Source organism: Triplophysa dalaica, chromosome 4, assembly GCF_015846415.1.
Source record: "Triplophysa dalaica isolate WHDGS20190420 chromosome 4, ASM1584641v1, whole genome shotgun sequence".
NCBI classification, from domain to species: domain Eukaryota; kingdom Metazoa; phylum Chordata; class Actinopteri; order Cypriniformes; family Nemacheilidae; genus Triplophysa; species Triplophysa dalaica.
This window is the reverse complement of record NC_079545.1, coordinates 1,514,864-1,531,939: the sequence shown is the minus strand read 5'-3', so window position 1 is coordinate 1,531,939 and position 17,076 is coordinate 1,514,864. Positions and strand designations below refer to the sequence as shown.

Genomic DNA, 17,076 nt, shown 5'->3' with positions numbered 1-17,076 from the left:
CTAGCTACGTTGAAGTTATCACATGGACAAACCGGTATTCGATATCAAAACATATTTTGACTGACTCGCACAGTTGTTTCCCGCATCATGTTTCACTCGCTGTGGGTGTGAGCACGAGTCGACCAATAGCGCCCGGATCCGGGCCACTGCCAGTCAGAGCCTGGAGTCCCAAACAACTCCAGCGCTAGCATCGATGCTAACGCTGGAGCATCGAAACAATGACAAAAACCGTCTAACTTCACCCTCGAGCTACGGACGAGGCACACATATTATCGACAAGTTACATCAGCGTTGACTTCGCCATGGCTGTTCGAGAAATGCTGTCGTACCGACGCGCCACCGCGATAACCGTCAAGCTTGACGACGATTCGGAGCCCGAGTCGAGTTTCGCGTTTAAGAAACCGGACCGCCGCGAGTCTCAGATCATCCACAGCGGTCATTTCATGGTGTCTTCGCCTCATACCGATCACCCGCCGAAGAAAGGTTACGACTTCGATACCGTGAATAAACAAACGTGCCAGACGTATCACTTCGGGAAGACGAGCACGTCGCATCTGTCCATCGACGCTTCACTGACGAAACTCTTCGAGTGCATGACACTCGCGTACAGGTTAGTTCGGCTCCACGCAAAATAAGTTTATTTAACTTTATCGTCAAAAAGCAGGCGACGTTACCGATACCGATAAGAGCTTAGCTCGTTGCTAGCTAGCCCAAATGGGTCTGGCAAAACTTCACATCTCCATCATTTTAAACGTGAAATGTTTGTTGTTAATTTGTTGAGGATATTTATTTAGCACGACTGTACTCTTTGGTGTTACTAAATATACCGACGTTGTTGTTTTTGTGAAGCTGCGTTTGCAGTTCCACTTGTGCTTTGTTCTGTGGCAACAACACACACACGTTTCTACGTTAAGAGCTTCTCTAATAAAAGTAATTCGTGTCAATAATGCCAACATTTGTAGTCACAAAGAGTATCATTTATAAGGTTTTTTGTTTGTTTAGACGCTGAATGAGAATGCAAAATAAGACTCGTATTTGTTTATCATTGTGTGCAGCTGATAAAACTATCAACATATCTCAGATACTTGACATTTGTACGTTTAAGTATCTACTTTCTGAGAAATCCGTGTGAACATTGTGTACTTTTGCCGTTAATTGTATGGATTGTACAAGTGTGAAAATGTCCTCATACTAAATTAACCATGGTTTAGTATTAAAATAGTTTTACTGCAAACAAAATAGTTATTGATTATTTTAACCACAGTGGTTTTACTTCGAATGCTGAACTATAGTTACTGTAGTAAAATCATGGTTCATTTTTATAAAGGAAACCTGGGTTGTTGTTGTTTTTTCTGGGTTTCATCCAGAGTGAAATATGATATTATCAAATTGTACATTTGATAAATATGTGCATTCTCCGGGACTTTGCTTGTGTAATGCCCTTCCCATTAAGATATAGGAACACTTTTTATTTTCACTTCCCCATTCCGTTGAGTGCATACTTTCTTTACAATGTGATTGCAGCTTGATTGTTGTTTAGAAATCGAGTGAGTCAAGTTTTTTTTACAGTCCACAAAATAAAATAACAATAATGCATTTGGCAGAATATATTTGATCAGTATTGGTGTTGTTTGGGAATCAAACCCATAACCCTTGTGTTGCTAACACAATGATCTGTCAGTTAAAGTCGCTGTGAAATTAAATATGACCATTCTTATTTTTGCATGAAATATTGCAGCGTTTATAGTGAATAGATTATTAATGTGGGCCATTTTCTTTTTTAAATTCATGTTCCCTCATAATCTTCAATTAAAATCTGAAAATGCACTTCCGCCTTGAAATGGCGATCCATCTCAAATGACATCAATTAGACGGCTTGGGTGGAGCATCTGTTAAGTCCTCCCCTTCAACTGTCAGTCTGCTGCCGCTTTCATTTCAATATCAATGCAACAGCTGTTTTTACCACATCCAATCAATTTGCAGTGAAAAACCCAAGCCACGCCCTCTAATTTTATCCTTGTAAATTCCCTTTCACTCGGAAATGTGTCCGAATATGGAATTGTCTGATTCCGGTTCACGGGACTTTTAGCTATAGAACCAAAATGAAAATTGTATGTACATAAAAATGACAATCTGTAGGTTTATGTCATCGCGTGTGTTATAGAATGATGGTTGTAAATTATTCTTTTTTTTCTTATGATATGTAAATATCTCGAGGCTGATTGATCTGTCTGCACCAATGTGTTTGGGGTGTGATTTAGTGATAGACCAATAGACCAAAAAGCAGACGAAAACTTGCATGCTACAATTATTTGTGTGTGTGTGTTAGCGTATAATGATAGTATAAAGATGAAAACTTGTAAACACAACAAATGCAACATTGATGACATATTGATGAAGAAGTCAACTCTTGCTTTGTGAAAGTAAAGATATTTATATCGCATTGATAGTTGTCCTGTTAGCCGAGTAAGGACATGAGCATTCTCTGCGTGCTTGTTTAGCCTCTGTTGCTAAAATAAGATGCTTTGGACATGCATGTACTTGGCTGTGAAGCAATCTGAAGCATGGTTGAGTCAGTCTCTTTTCTTAGACTTTCTTAAAGTATCTGACCAATGTTTTGCTTGCAAAACTCTCCTTTTTTTGTTTTGTTTAGGTCTGCTTTCGCAATACATTTCATTGCTTGTAGTTCATAGGGGATAATCTCACGTTCATTCTAGCTTTCAAGGACTACCTTCTTTAATCATTTATTCATGATATTATTATATGTGTGATGTTATAGTGCAAACATTTGGCACGACAACGTACTAAATTGATGCTGAGTCTTCAAATTCAGACTCAAGAAGCAGACAGGAACACACCAAGAAAAATCAGTTGCACTAATGAAAGAGTCTAGATGTTTCATAAACATATTTTCAAATGTGAATTTTGTTTTTGGTGTCCCCCGTCTGTTAGCGGGAGGTTAGTGTCACCAAAATGGAAAAACTTCAAGGGACTGAAGCTGCTGTGGAGGGACAAGATTCGCTTGAACAATGCCATCTGGAGAGCCTGGTACATACAATGTAAGACCAATAACACAACACCAGTATCCTTGAGAAATGTTCAGATGTAGATTTGTTGATTCATGTCTGCGTGGCTTCTTTTTCTGGAAGATGTAGAGAAGAGACAGAATCCGGTTTGCCACTTTGTCACACCGTTGGATGGAAATATGGACTCTGGAGTGCATCGACCCACGGAGGTGAGTCTTGTCAAGTCACTGAAAAGTTGACACTATTGTATCTGTGTGAGGTCTTTGTCAGGACGCTAATTTGCCTTTATTTTTATATTTAGGCAATAGCGACAGAAGGGAAGTATTGGAAAAGAAGAATAGAGATCGTCATCAGGGAGTATCATAAATGGAGAACATACTTCAAGAAAAGGGTACGGTTTGAATTGAATTTGTCGACTATATCAGGGTGTTAATATACCTGCGATGACGATACTGTGCACACGTGTTGAATATTGCAGAGATTCACAACACTTATTTTTTGATTTTGTAGTTACAGAAGCACAAGGATGAAGACCTTTCCAGCCTCCTTACGGTAATTGAAGCGTTCAGTTAGAAACTAGTGGCGTGTGGTTTTGTTTGTGTTGATGTGTGTACATGCATGTGTTTTCTGATGTTGGGTTTACTAACCATCCACATCATCTTAAATCAGTTTTTTTAATTACACATAATTGTAATGTAATGATTTTTTTTACTGTAAACATTTCACCGTTGACTAATTTACCTCAGAAAATAGACACCACATTATATAGGGTTGTAATAATAAACTCATAATATAATATCACAAAGTTTTGAGCAAAATTTAAAGCAGCTATTGGTCACTTTTTTTGGTAAAAAATCTACAGAAATCAATGATTGAGAAGGAACATCACTTGAATTTTATATTTTAAACAAAGATCGAATAACCGTCATTTACAAAACATGAACAATTTTCAAAAACATGTAATGTTGTACATTCAATTTATTAAAAAGTTATAAAACATTAAATGTGGACACAGGTCACGTAAGAAAATATATATTAATATTGCAACTATGACATTATAAATGCAATAATATATATAATATATATATATATATATATATATATTATTGCCATAGCTTTACGATACATATTTTATTTGTGTATCGTGATATATAACGCCACGATCATTATACCACTAATTTGCAAAAATAGTCCAATCCATGAATTGTGCTGCAGTTGAATGGGTTGAATCTGTGAACGGAGCTTCCTGAACCGACTTCACAAAGTGCATTCTGGGATGCATTGTAAATGTGAACTACGTATATTTATACACTCAAATATATGCATTAACTAAAAAACTCACAATTTTTAGTTTTTCCACTAAATTCATACAAAGAACCCAATTACATTAGTCAACAAATGTTTAAAGACTTCAGATTAAAATGTGTTTTATGAGATTTAAACATTCATCTTGGTATCCAAATGTTTGACTGTTAGTGTATGTGTAAATAAACGCTTTATGCAAATCTAGCATTTTACGTTGCATGACCCTGCTTGTTGCATTTTGACCTCCCAAAGGAGGCGGAGGAACAGTTGTCACTCTTTGGAGAAGTGTGTCCAGACACCTGCCGTGTCCCCTTCTGCCAGGACGATGACGTCAGCGGTCGCCGCAGCTCACGCTGTATTCTCGAGTCCCCCGTTCCCATGGAGATGGATCCGCTCTTTGACATGGATGTGCTCATGTCAGAGTTCTCGGACACTCTCTTCTCCACGCTGTCCTCTCATCAGCCTGTGGCGTGGCCCAATCCCAGAGAAATCGGTGAGAGATGATGTCAGGTTTTGTGGCCTGGTTTGTTTTCAAGTTTGATTAAATGACTGAGAGTCTGGTGGTCTTCTCAGCACACGCCGGGAACGCTGATATGATCCAGCCAGGCCTCATTCCCCTGCAGCCTAATCTGGATTTCATGGACACTTTCGAGCCGCTGCAAGGTACGAATGATGTTAGATGTTGATGAAAACTGCTCGCTTGAAGTTTAAATCTGATCAATAAAGTTGCTCAAAAATGCTTTAAAACTAAAAATGAAATGTTCATTGTATATGTGTGAATGTATGAACGAGTCACACTCCAATTTTTTTTTCTTTAACCAGATTTGTTTCACACCCTGCGTCCACCAGCTTTTCCCTCCATATCCCCCACTGCCCCCTCAGTCACCCCATTAACCAACAACAACTCTCAAACACAGGTAACATGACGTATGTAAAGTGAAATCATGCACTTCCTCTACAGTTGTTGCCTGATAATCACAAAGCACACCATCACTCTGTTAACCTGGTACAATGGTTTTTATTTTAATTTTATTTATATATTCACTATAAAAACCAACGGTAATACAGTTTCGATTTAAGATGAGTTTGTGATTTCATTAATAATCCACATATGTCTCTGTGCTAGGCATCCCTCCTGTCGTCCATCCCGCTCTCAACGATCCTCCCTTCGATGTCATCGGACTACCGCCTCATCTCCTCCGTTCCTTTGCCCAGCCATCTTTCACCCCATCAGGATGGTGATAACGGCATTGGCCCCTCCTACCAACAGAGCTACATGCCTCTGTTCACGGAGGAAGTGACACATATGCCACCTTCAGCCCCGGCCCTCCCTTCTACAGTAACAGCCCCCCCGCCCGTCCCAAGCATTCCGTCTCCATCCGTAAAAACTCACAGCGCCCCTTCCACGGTCGCTCCCACTGATGTGGCCGTCACCTTCAGTCTGCCCGGTGCAGCATCCCCTCCTCAGCCCGTGGCGGTGAGCTCACAGCAGCAGAATTTCGCCCTCCCAAAACCCCTTCCTCCCCCCGTTTCTAACAAAAAGAGCAGACACGTGCAGAGGCCAATCGTCCCGGCAAATCCAATGCCGTCTCAGCTTATACTCACAGGTTTGTGACTCTTCTCTGCTAAGACGTTTTGTTACTGTCAGTCTTGATGCCTGTCCTCACCGTAACTCATCCTCAGGTCCTGCCAGCGCTGTTATTGTTACTCCGTCTCCTCTCAACACTGATGTGCACTCCTCCGCTGGTATGGTCATAGCCTCTTCCAGTCTTCCCTGTGTAAGCTTCTCACCCTTTACGTCCTGCACCATTAACTAGGTTGAGCGTCATTCAGAAAGGAATTTTGAATGCTTTTTAAACTCATTTTTTTTAGTTCAGAGTTGGGGATAAACAAGTCGAGCCAGCCAGAACAACATTTTGTTTGTGCAAATCATAAGAAATCAGTTAATTTAAAAATCGGATGTCCATTTTAATGTACGGCAGAATGATACCACAGGAATCCTCTGACACACAGGTCACAGCCCTTCAGTATCTCTCATTTCAACTTCCTGTTTCAACAGGAAGTACACCAACACAGGAAAGAAAAATTTTACAAGCTATTTTTGTGTCTTTTAAACAGAAAACATGTGTTTTGCTTATTTTGTCGCGTTCAACTGTCTTGTGTTTGGTGAATTAAAAGGCAGCCAGTTCCTTCATTCTGAATTTTGCCCACCCTGCTTAATAATCATTCATTTTGGCCCTAAGCAGTGCATTCTTGAATATCTGTACGTGATCTTTATTTTCTCACACCGCCTGGCAGGCTTCAGCTGGTTTCCACATTCTTCCTCAAACACAGAAATCTCCTCAACTCATCATACCCAAAGAGGAAAGCATCACAAATGTGTCCACCAGCAAAACATCAGCACAGTCAGCAGGTCAGATTAAGCAAACAGTCACTTGTTTGATTTTCACTGAATTTAAAGTGAGCTTGTTTTTTTTATTGAATTAATCTGAGCTTGTGTTTTTAACTCAAAGCGAGCTTGTTTTTTTTACTTACATTTGCAAGACGCTTTTATCCAAAGCGACTTACATAGCATTATCCTATACATTTGTTTCTAAGTAGCGCTTGATGGGCGGATCTCAGGTCAAGGGTCACCGTTAGGAGCAGAACAGGTGCCGAGTCCTCAGTCACCTCTCAACAGCAGCACGGGCCTGACCAAGTCTGAAGGCACTCAGGTAGAGATAAAAAAATCAGTTGATCACATGCTACACAAAAACACACATTTTGGAGCACTGTTGAAGCCGTCAAACAATGTTGTAACTTACAAGTCTTCTGTATTTAAACGCAAGCACGGAATAAAAAATAATGCAATGAGTTTATTTCTGATACTTCAGTTTCTTATTTGTTCAATTATAATAACATTATTAACTATTTTTATTATAATTAACATTGTAGAGTCGGAGGGTGAGTCACATATCAGCAGAACAGAAGAGAAGATTCACCATCAACGTCTGCTTTAAGACTCTGTGCAGTCTGGTGCCCACTCTCAAGCCACAATCAAATGTAACTTTTTTTTTATGTTGCTTATATTGAACATATTCTTTTCTTCTTTTTCAAACAGATCGTTGAGAAATCATTAATAGTTGAATCTGTACATTCAGATTGAATATGAGAAATGTCACATTTAAATGGTTAGAAAATGTAACTTTGTCTCACATTCGGGTTTTTAGATCAGTAATGCAGCGACACTCCAGAAGACCGTTGATTACATCGGCAAGTTACAGATGGAGAGACAACAGTTACTGGAAGAGACCAGGAGATTGAGAGAGGAGATCGAAGAGCTCAACTCATCTATAAAGTGAGGGATTCAATTTATAAGACGTTTATTTTGTGGATTTGTATGCAATTAATTTCACGTATTTAATGTATTTCAGCTTGTGCCAAGAACAGCTTCCTGCAACAGGGGCTCCCGTCACACGCCATCGCTTCGACCACATGAAAGAGAAGTTTGAGGACTACGTAAAGAGCAGAACTCTTCAAAACTGGAAGTTCTGGATCGTATCCTTAAATCAGACAGAAGCATGGACTAAACTGAATTCAAAAAGGATTGAACATCTGGGAAACATCATGCTTAATTGGTTAATTCCTCTGCAATAGATGTTCTTACTGTTCCAATGGCAGGTCCTATTTTCTTTAATACCTCTGTTACAGTTCAGTGTCATTATTCAACCCCTGTTCGAGTCTTTTAATGGGATGGTGTCGACCACCAACCACACAGAGCTGTGTGAGACCACCATGCAGTGGCTGGACCGCTACTGCGCTCTCCCGGTCCTGAGACCCAGTAAGTGCTCCCATCCGCCTTAAAGGGGTCATATGACATGGCTCAAACTAATATTATGGTTTGTTTTTGATGTAATGCAATGTGTATACAGGATTTAAGGTTTAGAAACATACCGTACGTGTTTGTTTTTCCTCTTTGCCCCGTCTTTCTGAAACGCTCGTATTTTTAACAAAGCTCATGGCTCTGAAAAGCAATGCGTGCTATGATTGGCCAGTTAACCAGTGTATAGTGATGGTGGAATACTGCAAACGTGTGAGGGAAATGTAACGCCTCTCACCGTATTTGGAACATCACTCAGGTTCCTCTTCAATTGTACTGACAGGTACACCACCTTACTTGCGAATACATTTGAGCGATCTTAGTCAAATCATACCACCAACTGACATACATTTGTAGGGGTGTGGTTACACGAGGCCTTTCAGGCAGGTCTGGGCGAGCATTTGCTCTCAGATAGAATACATCTTTTGTTCCCATACAATTTAACATGTCTCATACATGCATGGGCAACTTACACCAAAGACACAGAAAACACGTTTTCCCTCCATATGACCCCTGTAATTGTGTTCAGAAACTAAAGTCTTAATGATCAATATGCTTTTGAATGTGAAAATCTTCTAGAAATATAATGTCATCAAAAACAAAGACATGATTTCAGGGTTCAATATAATTTTTCAGTTTGAATAATTGTACGTTGACATCATAATTGCAGTAAATATGAACATTAGACATTTCTCCCTGAGATGTTAACTTAATTCTTTCCGTGTGTGTTTTATTCAGTGGTTCTCCAGACGCTCCGTCAGCTCTGTACCAGCACCTCCATCCTGGCAGATCCTGCGCTTTTACCCGAAGAGGCCAAACAGTTCGTCCTCAACACCAAAAAACACTCCCCTGCCTCTCCGCCTTAAACAGTCATCGTTCAGAGGATTTGATCAATTGGATTTATATCCAGGCATATCGATCTCGCACAACATCCTCAGGAGCCTTGAAGACACGATACGCCTTAACACACCGTGTGCAGTGCTCAGGTCTGTGAGATGAAAGACGAACGCTTCTTTTTGTGTATTTGGACTTAGAGGTTTTATTTCATATCACTGTTTGTGTTGAAGAGGAGATGCTGTTACAAACTGCCATTATGTTAACTATATGATAGCTTTCAAATAATAAAGGTTGTTTTTATGTAGCGTGTTGTACATAAAAACCACACGCTGTTTTCTTTCTAGAAAAGAGCCGCGTGAAGTTTCTTGCAAACAAACCAAAGGGAATGTCAGTCTGATTCATTCTCTAAAGAGCCATTGTGGAACACATCAGATTGATCGGAAGTGATTTGTGTTTCTCACACTTGAATATGAATCATTCGAGTTGTCGCCTTTGCTTTACAGACATCTTGACTTTACGTCTCAGGGCGGCTTTTTTTATTTGCAGGTTTTTTTTTACTTTGAAATCCTAAAGTTACGAAAGCAGTCTATGAAAGTCTAGAACTATGAAAATGATTGTTGCCCAGGATGAGGTACATACAATACAGCACGCACACGTCAGAGACTTCACATGCATCTTGATGTCAAACACCTGTTTTCACAGGATTAAAGAAATCCTTTAAACACACTGCAATGACATTAAAATTCGATGTAAAAACTTTTCTTTTCTTAGCTCTGCAACCCTTGTCGTCTGAATCTCATGTAGAGGTTCTCATGGCAGAACGGAGTGGTTTTAAGTCTGTTGTTAATAAACATTTGAAGAATTTGCATGCATTTCTCATCATATTTATTTCATCATGTGGAAACTGTAAACATTGTTCTGCAAATAGCAGATCATTATCATTCATTGCGACTTCATATCATCGGCAGCGTTGCTCGAAAACAAGAACATATACAGACAGATCTTTTACGTCAGATCTGTGTTAAAAATCACAGACGTTTTTCCTCCAGGTGTCAATTAAAAAAAATAAATACCAATATTTCTAAGAGGAATAGCTAAAAGAGCAGTTGGCCGAAGCATCACTCCATATGTTTGGAAAACCATTTGACAAAAAGCGAAAGAACGCTTCTCAGCTTTTCTAAATTCTCAGAAGTCATCTCTCTGTCGCGGGAAAGCATCTTGCAGACATCCGGCGGAGGATTTCTGCACATCATTTGCTTCAGGTCCTCCAAGCGTTGTCTGATGGCGTTCAGGTTGTTGTGTAGTTTTGTGTCGTCTTCTAACCCGTCTATCTCCGTGGCCTCTGTCAGGTATGAGCTGAACGTGTGGATTATTGAACAGTTCAGCCGGTCGTGTTCCTTCGGTTCTCTGATGCATTCGACGCTGTGGCTTCCTGTGTGAGGTCTCAGAGCTGCATTAGCCGTGATCTCCTTAAAAACGCAAATCAGTCAGTGTTTAGATCCACTCTATTGGCTGTTGAGGTGCTCTGTTATCAACAATAGCTTAACCTGAATATAAATGTAAGGCAATAAAACAGTATTATATATACCCACCAGATGTTCCAATGCCTCTTGACCCAGCGATTTCATTGTAGGACTGATGCATAAAGATTCATTGGTTGGCAATAGCAGAAACAGGAGTGCTACTGTGAAAATATGAGCAAAATCATGAGAATCTCCTTTAAGAATGTTAAATAAAACTTCATACTGAGCTGTTTTCTTTTTCAAAGACAGAGGATGTGTGATATCTCCGAGTTTTGTGTGAGATGGTGTGTGATGTCAGATATCTAAGAATGTGCTGAGTGTAAAGACACATACCGGCGGTATAAAGCTGGATTCCGTTAGCCATGTTGAGAAGCTTTGTTGATTAATGATGGTGTGTTTAGCCATATTTAAGCATAAGTCCTATTGCTCATCTCTTATCTATCAATCAGTTCCTCCTGCGTCGTGGGTTTTCAAAAAGCATTTACTAATGGGGATTTTACATGCCTGATACATGCCCGAAAGCCAAGTGTTCTCAAGTTTTTCCCCTTAAACTATGTTTGCATGTGCAGATGTTTGTGTTAAGTTAGACCACCTCACAGATATTTATGTTTGGATGGATACATTTATTCTGCTGTAAACCTTGAAATTTTTCAATGTAATGTGCAAAACAAATTACTTTTGTGTATTTAAATTACTATCAAAGAAATGTATTTTCTTTTTAATTATTTTCAAGGGGATTTAACTCGAAAACTTGATGATGTCAAAGTTGCTTTGAGGTCAATTGGACCCCAAACATAACAGAAGGGTTAATATCAGTTCAAATTCATAATTTTTGCCTGAGAGATTGCTTTATTTTTTGCATTCACATAAACAATTGTGGGATCTTGTGTAAGAATGTGTGTTTCAGCGTTGTGTCATCGGTTCACTATCACAGATTCACAGGATGTGAAAACTGATGCTTTGTGGCTTATTTGGATATCTATAGTTTTACTGTATCAAAAACCCTGTTATAAAGCTTCATTCCACAATTACACACATTACAGTGTCAAAGGTCAAAATTGATGGTGGAATAGAGTGATTAAACTTTGCATGTGATTCATTACCCACTACTTATCCTTAAATCTCTTACTGAGTCCTTAATTCATTTCAACATCCTGTTGCAAAATGTGAAAAAAATCATAAGTCTGTTAGACACTTTGACCCAGCAACATTTTAACTTAAAAAAGAATTCTGAAATTTGAATAACATAAAACCTTAATTGTGTTATATTTGTTTAAATATACCAATTTAGTTTAAATTCTAAAAATTTGGATCACTAAAAATGAAGTAGCCTATAAAGCAAACGTTGAGTATAGTTTTATCAGTTATTTGTATGTTTTTTTTAACTGCTCTACAGTTTTTAAATTCACAAGGCATCATGAATATATTTGAATAAAAGGCGAGGATGACAATTTCTCTACAGCTGAATATCACTTATTTGCTAATGACAACTAATTATTTATTAATAATATTAATTACTTTTTATAATAATTATTTATAAAGGATTAGTTTAATAACACAGTTTTTATTAATTAATAGTTCTTTGAAAAAGTAATGAAAGTTTTAACCATATAAAATTTGGATGAACCAACATACTAGTAAACACTGTTTATTATACAAACAGTTTTTTACACAAAGAGAGATACTGGACTGTTTAGCATTAACTTAGAATAATTCAGATGAAGTATCATGTGTTTTACATCATCAACAAAATATATAAACTTTGATTCAGAACACAGTAAAAATCTGTTTAAAAAATCACTTTTTTTCTCCCCTTTGTATTAAAAATGAATGAATACTGATCGTCAAATTTTAGTATTTATTGTATTTAATTTTGGGCAACTGTAGTCTGTGCTTCTCTCACAGTGTAATTCATCATTGGCTGCTTAGTTGATCGATTTAAAATAACTTTATAATATTTTTTTTATTTTACTGAATTTTTTTAATTATGAACTTTGTAAAAGAAACAAGGATTTCATTTTTGATGTATGCTTGTTAAAATCTTTTCATGCATTAAAATAGAATAAAGGTACATGTATAAATAAATCAAAAAATTTGCATTTTACTCACAACTGTTCAAAAGTTTGGAGTTCATTTACTTCGGTTAATCCTTAGAAGCTTTTATCTGAAGGCTAAAAATGTTAAAAATTGTATTTGTAGACAAGATGATATGTGTGCCAAGTTGCCAACAAGGCCGAATTAACCATATGTGACCCTGGATCACCTATAGCCAGTCTTAAGTAGCACGGGAACATTTTTAGTAAAAGACAAAAATACATTGAAAGAGTCAAAATGATCGATTTTTCTTTTATGCCAAAAATCTTTAGGACATAAAGTAAAGATCTTGTTCCATGAAAATATTTTATAAATCTCCTACCTTAAATATATAAAAACTTTATTTTTATGAGTGGATGGCCTTCCACACTGCCCCTGATTAACAACTTCAAAGGCAATTTTCTCATTATTTCGATTTTTTTGCACTCTCAGAGTCCTGAGTTTTAAACGGTTGTATCTCAACCAGATATTGTCCTATTCTAACAACTCATACATCAATAGAAAGCGTATTTATTCATCTTTCAGATAATGCAAAACTCTCAATTTCGAAAAATTGACCCATAAGACTGCTTTTGTTGTCCAGGGTCACATTTGGGCAACTGCGCGCTAAACCAGAAGGATATCACGAACGCAGAAAATTTGAAATATATACGAAAATATGGATTTTCTTCACACTAGTAAACGTAAGCAACTGTTCTGCTGAGAAAGCATCCGTCAACCAGGACAGCTCTGCCAGCCACGACATTTCTTCACCGCCGGCGCTAGATAATGTTCACAGACCCGAGAGCGAAGAGCCCCCGGCAGCATCTTCAACCGACGGTCCGGATTTAAAGTCCATAAAAAAAAGATGTGTTTGCAAAACGAAATCAACTATTTCAAACTTAAACATGCCCTTCCCCATTATTTAAAATTGTCTATTTTGCCAGATTATTTAGCATTTCTTTTTGTCTTGTCTAATTGAGAGAAATGTACAGATTTCCAAATGTTTAACCCTTGCCTGTTTTGTTGAACTGTGATGTGACAGGTTGTTTTCTGATTTAAGGACAAGTTAAAATGAGTTTTGGAGCAGATGATATGTAATTTTATTCATTTTTTCCTTGTGGTGGATCCATGAAAATGCTGTAAATTGTTTATTGTTGTTGAGAGAAAACAGCAGATTTCAAAATGTTTATATTGCACTATAATTTAATGGTCCTGTTGAATTCTGAGGTGATTTCTGCAATGAGTTGAGGATCAAAATGCTACTTGAGATGATGGATTTTTGTTTGTGTCTTGTCTGTGGACGTCCTCTGTGATGGCAATACATTTGTGCTGGGAGTAGGTGTCGTTAAATAAATACTGGATTCTTAGATGTTTATTTATTTATTTGTGAAAATGGAGGACACTTCCTTCACTCTCTATGTAATGGGTCAATTTTACCAGATTATACTGATGCCAATGCGTTTTGTTTTCATAACATCATAAATGAGTGGCCTTGACAAGAGAACATAGTGGTGCATTTGTAGTTCTATGAGCATTTGCACATCTGTACTTCAAAATGCACTTGATGACAGTTAGTTACTGTAATATTGAGTATATTTACTGTATTGATGTAATTTATTCTGTATTTTGCCAGATTATGGTGATCCTGGGGTCGTGATGATGGGGTACTTGAATATTGTTGCCCAGGGTACAGCGAAGTGTTAATCTGGCCGTGTGTGCCAACATAATTTTAGGGAAAGTTTTTTTTTAATGAATGATTTAAACTCAAAAGTGAACGAATGAATAAATAAATAGGACTAGATAAAAATGTTTAAAAGTTTTTCTAACTTTTAACCCTTACCCTTAAAAGTTTAACTTGACTCAAAATCTTTAAAAAATAAATAGAAAAATAGATACAGTTTATTTTAAATAAAATCATTCGATTCTGAATTTAATCTTTTTTTTTAATTTAAGGGACATTTAAGTTGTTGATGATAGAAGCTCATACTGCTTTTAGCTCACTTCAGTATTATTTTTTATGTTTTGTTGTGAAAAATATTTTAAGTCATCTTTTAGGTAATTTGTGTTTGTTTTGATGAATTTTGGCCCTGTTTAACATTATCCTTAAATGCATCGCGTATTTTTTTTTCAACATGCTTATTCCGAGTAAATTATTAGTTGAAATTTCTAAAAATATGATTAAGTGCCCGTAACTTTTGAATGGGAGTCTATTTAGTTTAATCTGTTTGATCTAACCATTGCCAAATCACTTAACTGTGGACACGTCAATGTGTTTTATATTTTAACATTGAATTAAAAGCAGATAAGACAGAACTGTGGAAATCCCTACTATCTAGATGTAAGCCTCACCGGGGAACCTTCATGACGAAGACTTGAGAATTTCGAAATCCCCTGACAGACATCACATTGCCCAAAGAACTGCTTAACGCAATACTTCATTCTTAAATTACACCGTAACCTTATCGTTAACATGTGTTTCCCGAAACGTTCTAATTACGTTTACCTTTTTCTGTAAGTCATACGGTCGGAAGGATGCTCTTGCTCACTTATGAGAGTTCACACCGTGGCCACTGTGGAAGAAATAGATTCTTCACATCGCAGTCTATATGAAATTCTTAAGTAAAAATACCAGTACATTGGCGTGTATTCATGCAGAGAATATAATTGTCTTTACACTGATGGTTGTAATGATCTAAACAAGTTGCATAAGCTGGCAACCCAAAGAATTTTAGGTAGCCTATATTTAGAAAGATTGATATAGAAATTATTAGAAAGTTATTAGAAAATTATATAGAAAGATTGTGTTATAATGTTTAGTCAAACTGTGGCCATAAAGCATTTTTTTGGCTAAATCAATGAAGGCACCTTCCGCGGAGCATATTAGTGCAATAAATCCGTGGAAAATATACATTTTATGCTTTAATTATAATCATGGGAAACTTAACCTGCCGCGGCAACAAATTCAGCTGCTTTTGGATCTTGTTGGTCCAACTTTGTAAAGACAAATTCAGCGGAGCAGCCCCTAAATTCATCTCTTTTTTTACGTTCTGCGATTTTATTGAGTAAAAAACGACAGTAGGGCTATAGAAACATATATTTTGATAATATAAATAAGGGGTTCCTAAACACATGTATATTACAACAGGCTATCTCGTGGCACAGCTTTTAAATTAAATAGGGAAACAAAACACATTCACTCCCTCTCCATTTGAATTTTCTTAGTTTAATTTTAATATCAGAGTTGTAGGGCTGCCCAATTATGGCATACATGTTTCTACTATTCCCCTTGACTTTAATAATGTTGATTATAATTGAATGTTTTAATAAACGCGGCCGTAAGATACTTTCTTCGCCATGTAAATATAAAAAAGAACGAAAAAGGATATTGAAACGTGTATTATTTCTTTATACTATTTATTTAGTCGTACATTTTTGTATTTCAACATTTTTGAAATACAAAAATGTATAAATAAATGAATGTTTTAATAACCAAATTATACGTATGTTTCATTCATTTTTATGTTTTAAAAAATGTATATCTCTATGTATATGTATATCTCTGAGAATCAGCACCTCCAAATCTGAGGCCATGGTTCTCAGCAGGAAAAGGGTGTCTTGCTCACTTCAGGTAGGTGGAGAGTTCCTGCCTCAAGTGGAGGAGTTCAAGTATCTGGGGGTCTTGTTCACGTGTGAGGGAAGGATGGAGCGGGAGATTGACAGACGGATCGGTGCAGCTTCAGCAGTAATGCGGTCGCTGTACCGGTCTGTCGTGGTGAAGAAGGAGCTGAGCCGCAAGGCGAAGCTCTCGATTTACCGGTCAATCTACGTTCCTACTCTCACCTATGGTCATGAGCTGTGGGTCATGACCGAAAGGACAAGATCCCGGATACAGGCGGCCGAAATGAGCTTTCTCCGCAGGGTGGCCGGGCGATCCCTTAGAGATAGGGTGAGAAGCTCGGTCACTCGGGAGGAGCTCAGAGTAGATCCGCTGCTCCTCCACATCGAGAGGGGTCAGCTGAGGTGGCTCGGGCATCTTTTACGGATGCCCCCTGGACGCCTTCCCGGTAAGGTGTTCCGGGCATGTCCCACCGGGAGAAGACCCCGGGGAAGACCTAGGACACGCTGGAGGGACTATGTCTCCCGGCTGGCCTGGGAACGCCTCGGTGTCCCCCCGGAAGAGCTGGAGGAAGTGTCTAGGGAGAGGGAAGTCTGGGCATCCCTGCTTAGACTGCTGCCCCCGCGACCCGGCCCCGGATAAGCGGTAGAAAATGGATGGATGGATGGATGGATGGTAGCCTATATCTCTATGTAATTATTTATTCTCGCTTTTAAAATTTCTTCACGGATTTATTTTTGTATTTAGTTATATTTACTTTTGTCGGGATTGGAATTCCATACTTGTGATTCAAGTTCGACATGACTTTTAAGTCTGAATCAAACATCTACACGA

At 38.0% G+C, this 17,076-nt stretch overlaps 1 protein-coding gene across 3 annotated transcripts; it reads left to right on the top strand.

Moving 5' to 3' along the window:
* The first annotated feature begins 19 nt into the window (after positions 1–19).
* On the top strand, positions 20–9,893 carry mlxip (MLX interacting protein). 3 transcript variants are annotated; one of them, XM_056745887.1, is made up of 17 exons: positions 20–610; positions 2,953–3,059; positions 3,150–3,235; positions 3,328–3,417; positions 3,543–3,578; positions 4,584–4,824; positions 4,905–4,994; positions 5,154–5,248; positions 5,458–5,938; positions 6,015–6,109; positions 6,630–6,744; positions 6,930–7,045; positions 7,266–7,373; positions 7,541–7,668; positions 7,745–7,868; positions 8,022–8,151; positions 8,929–9,893. In XM_056745887.1, exons 1-17 carry the CDS (start codon positions 303–305, stop codon positions 9,054–9,056), a joined length of 2,478 nt encoding a protein of 825 aa, XP_056601865.1. In that variant the 5' UTR covers positions 20–302; the 3' UTR covers positions 9,057–9,893. The 3 variants fall into 3 exon arrangements, with proteins under 3 accessions (XP_056601865.1, XP_056601864.1, XP_056601863.1); XM_056745886.1 differs by having other exon boundaries at positions 3,537–3,578; positions 6,933–7,045; XM_056745885.1 differs by having other exon boundaries at positions 3,537–3,578.
* The last annotated feature ends 7,183 nt before the right edge of the window (positions 9,894–17,076 follow it).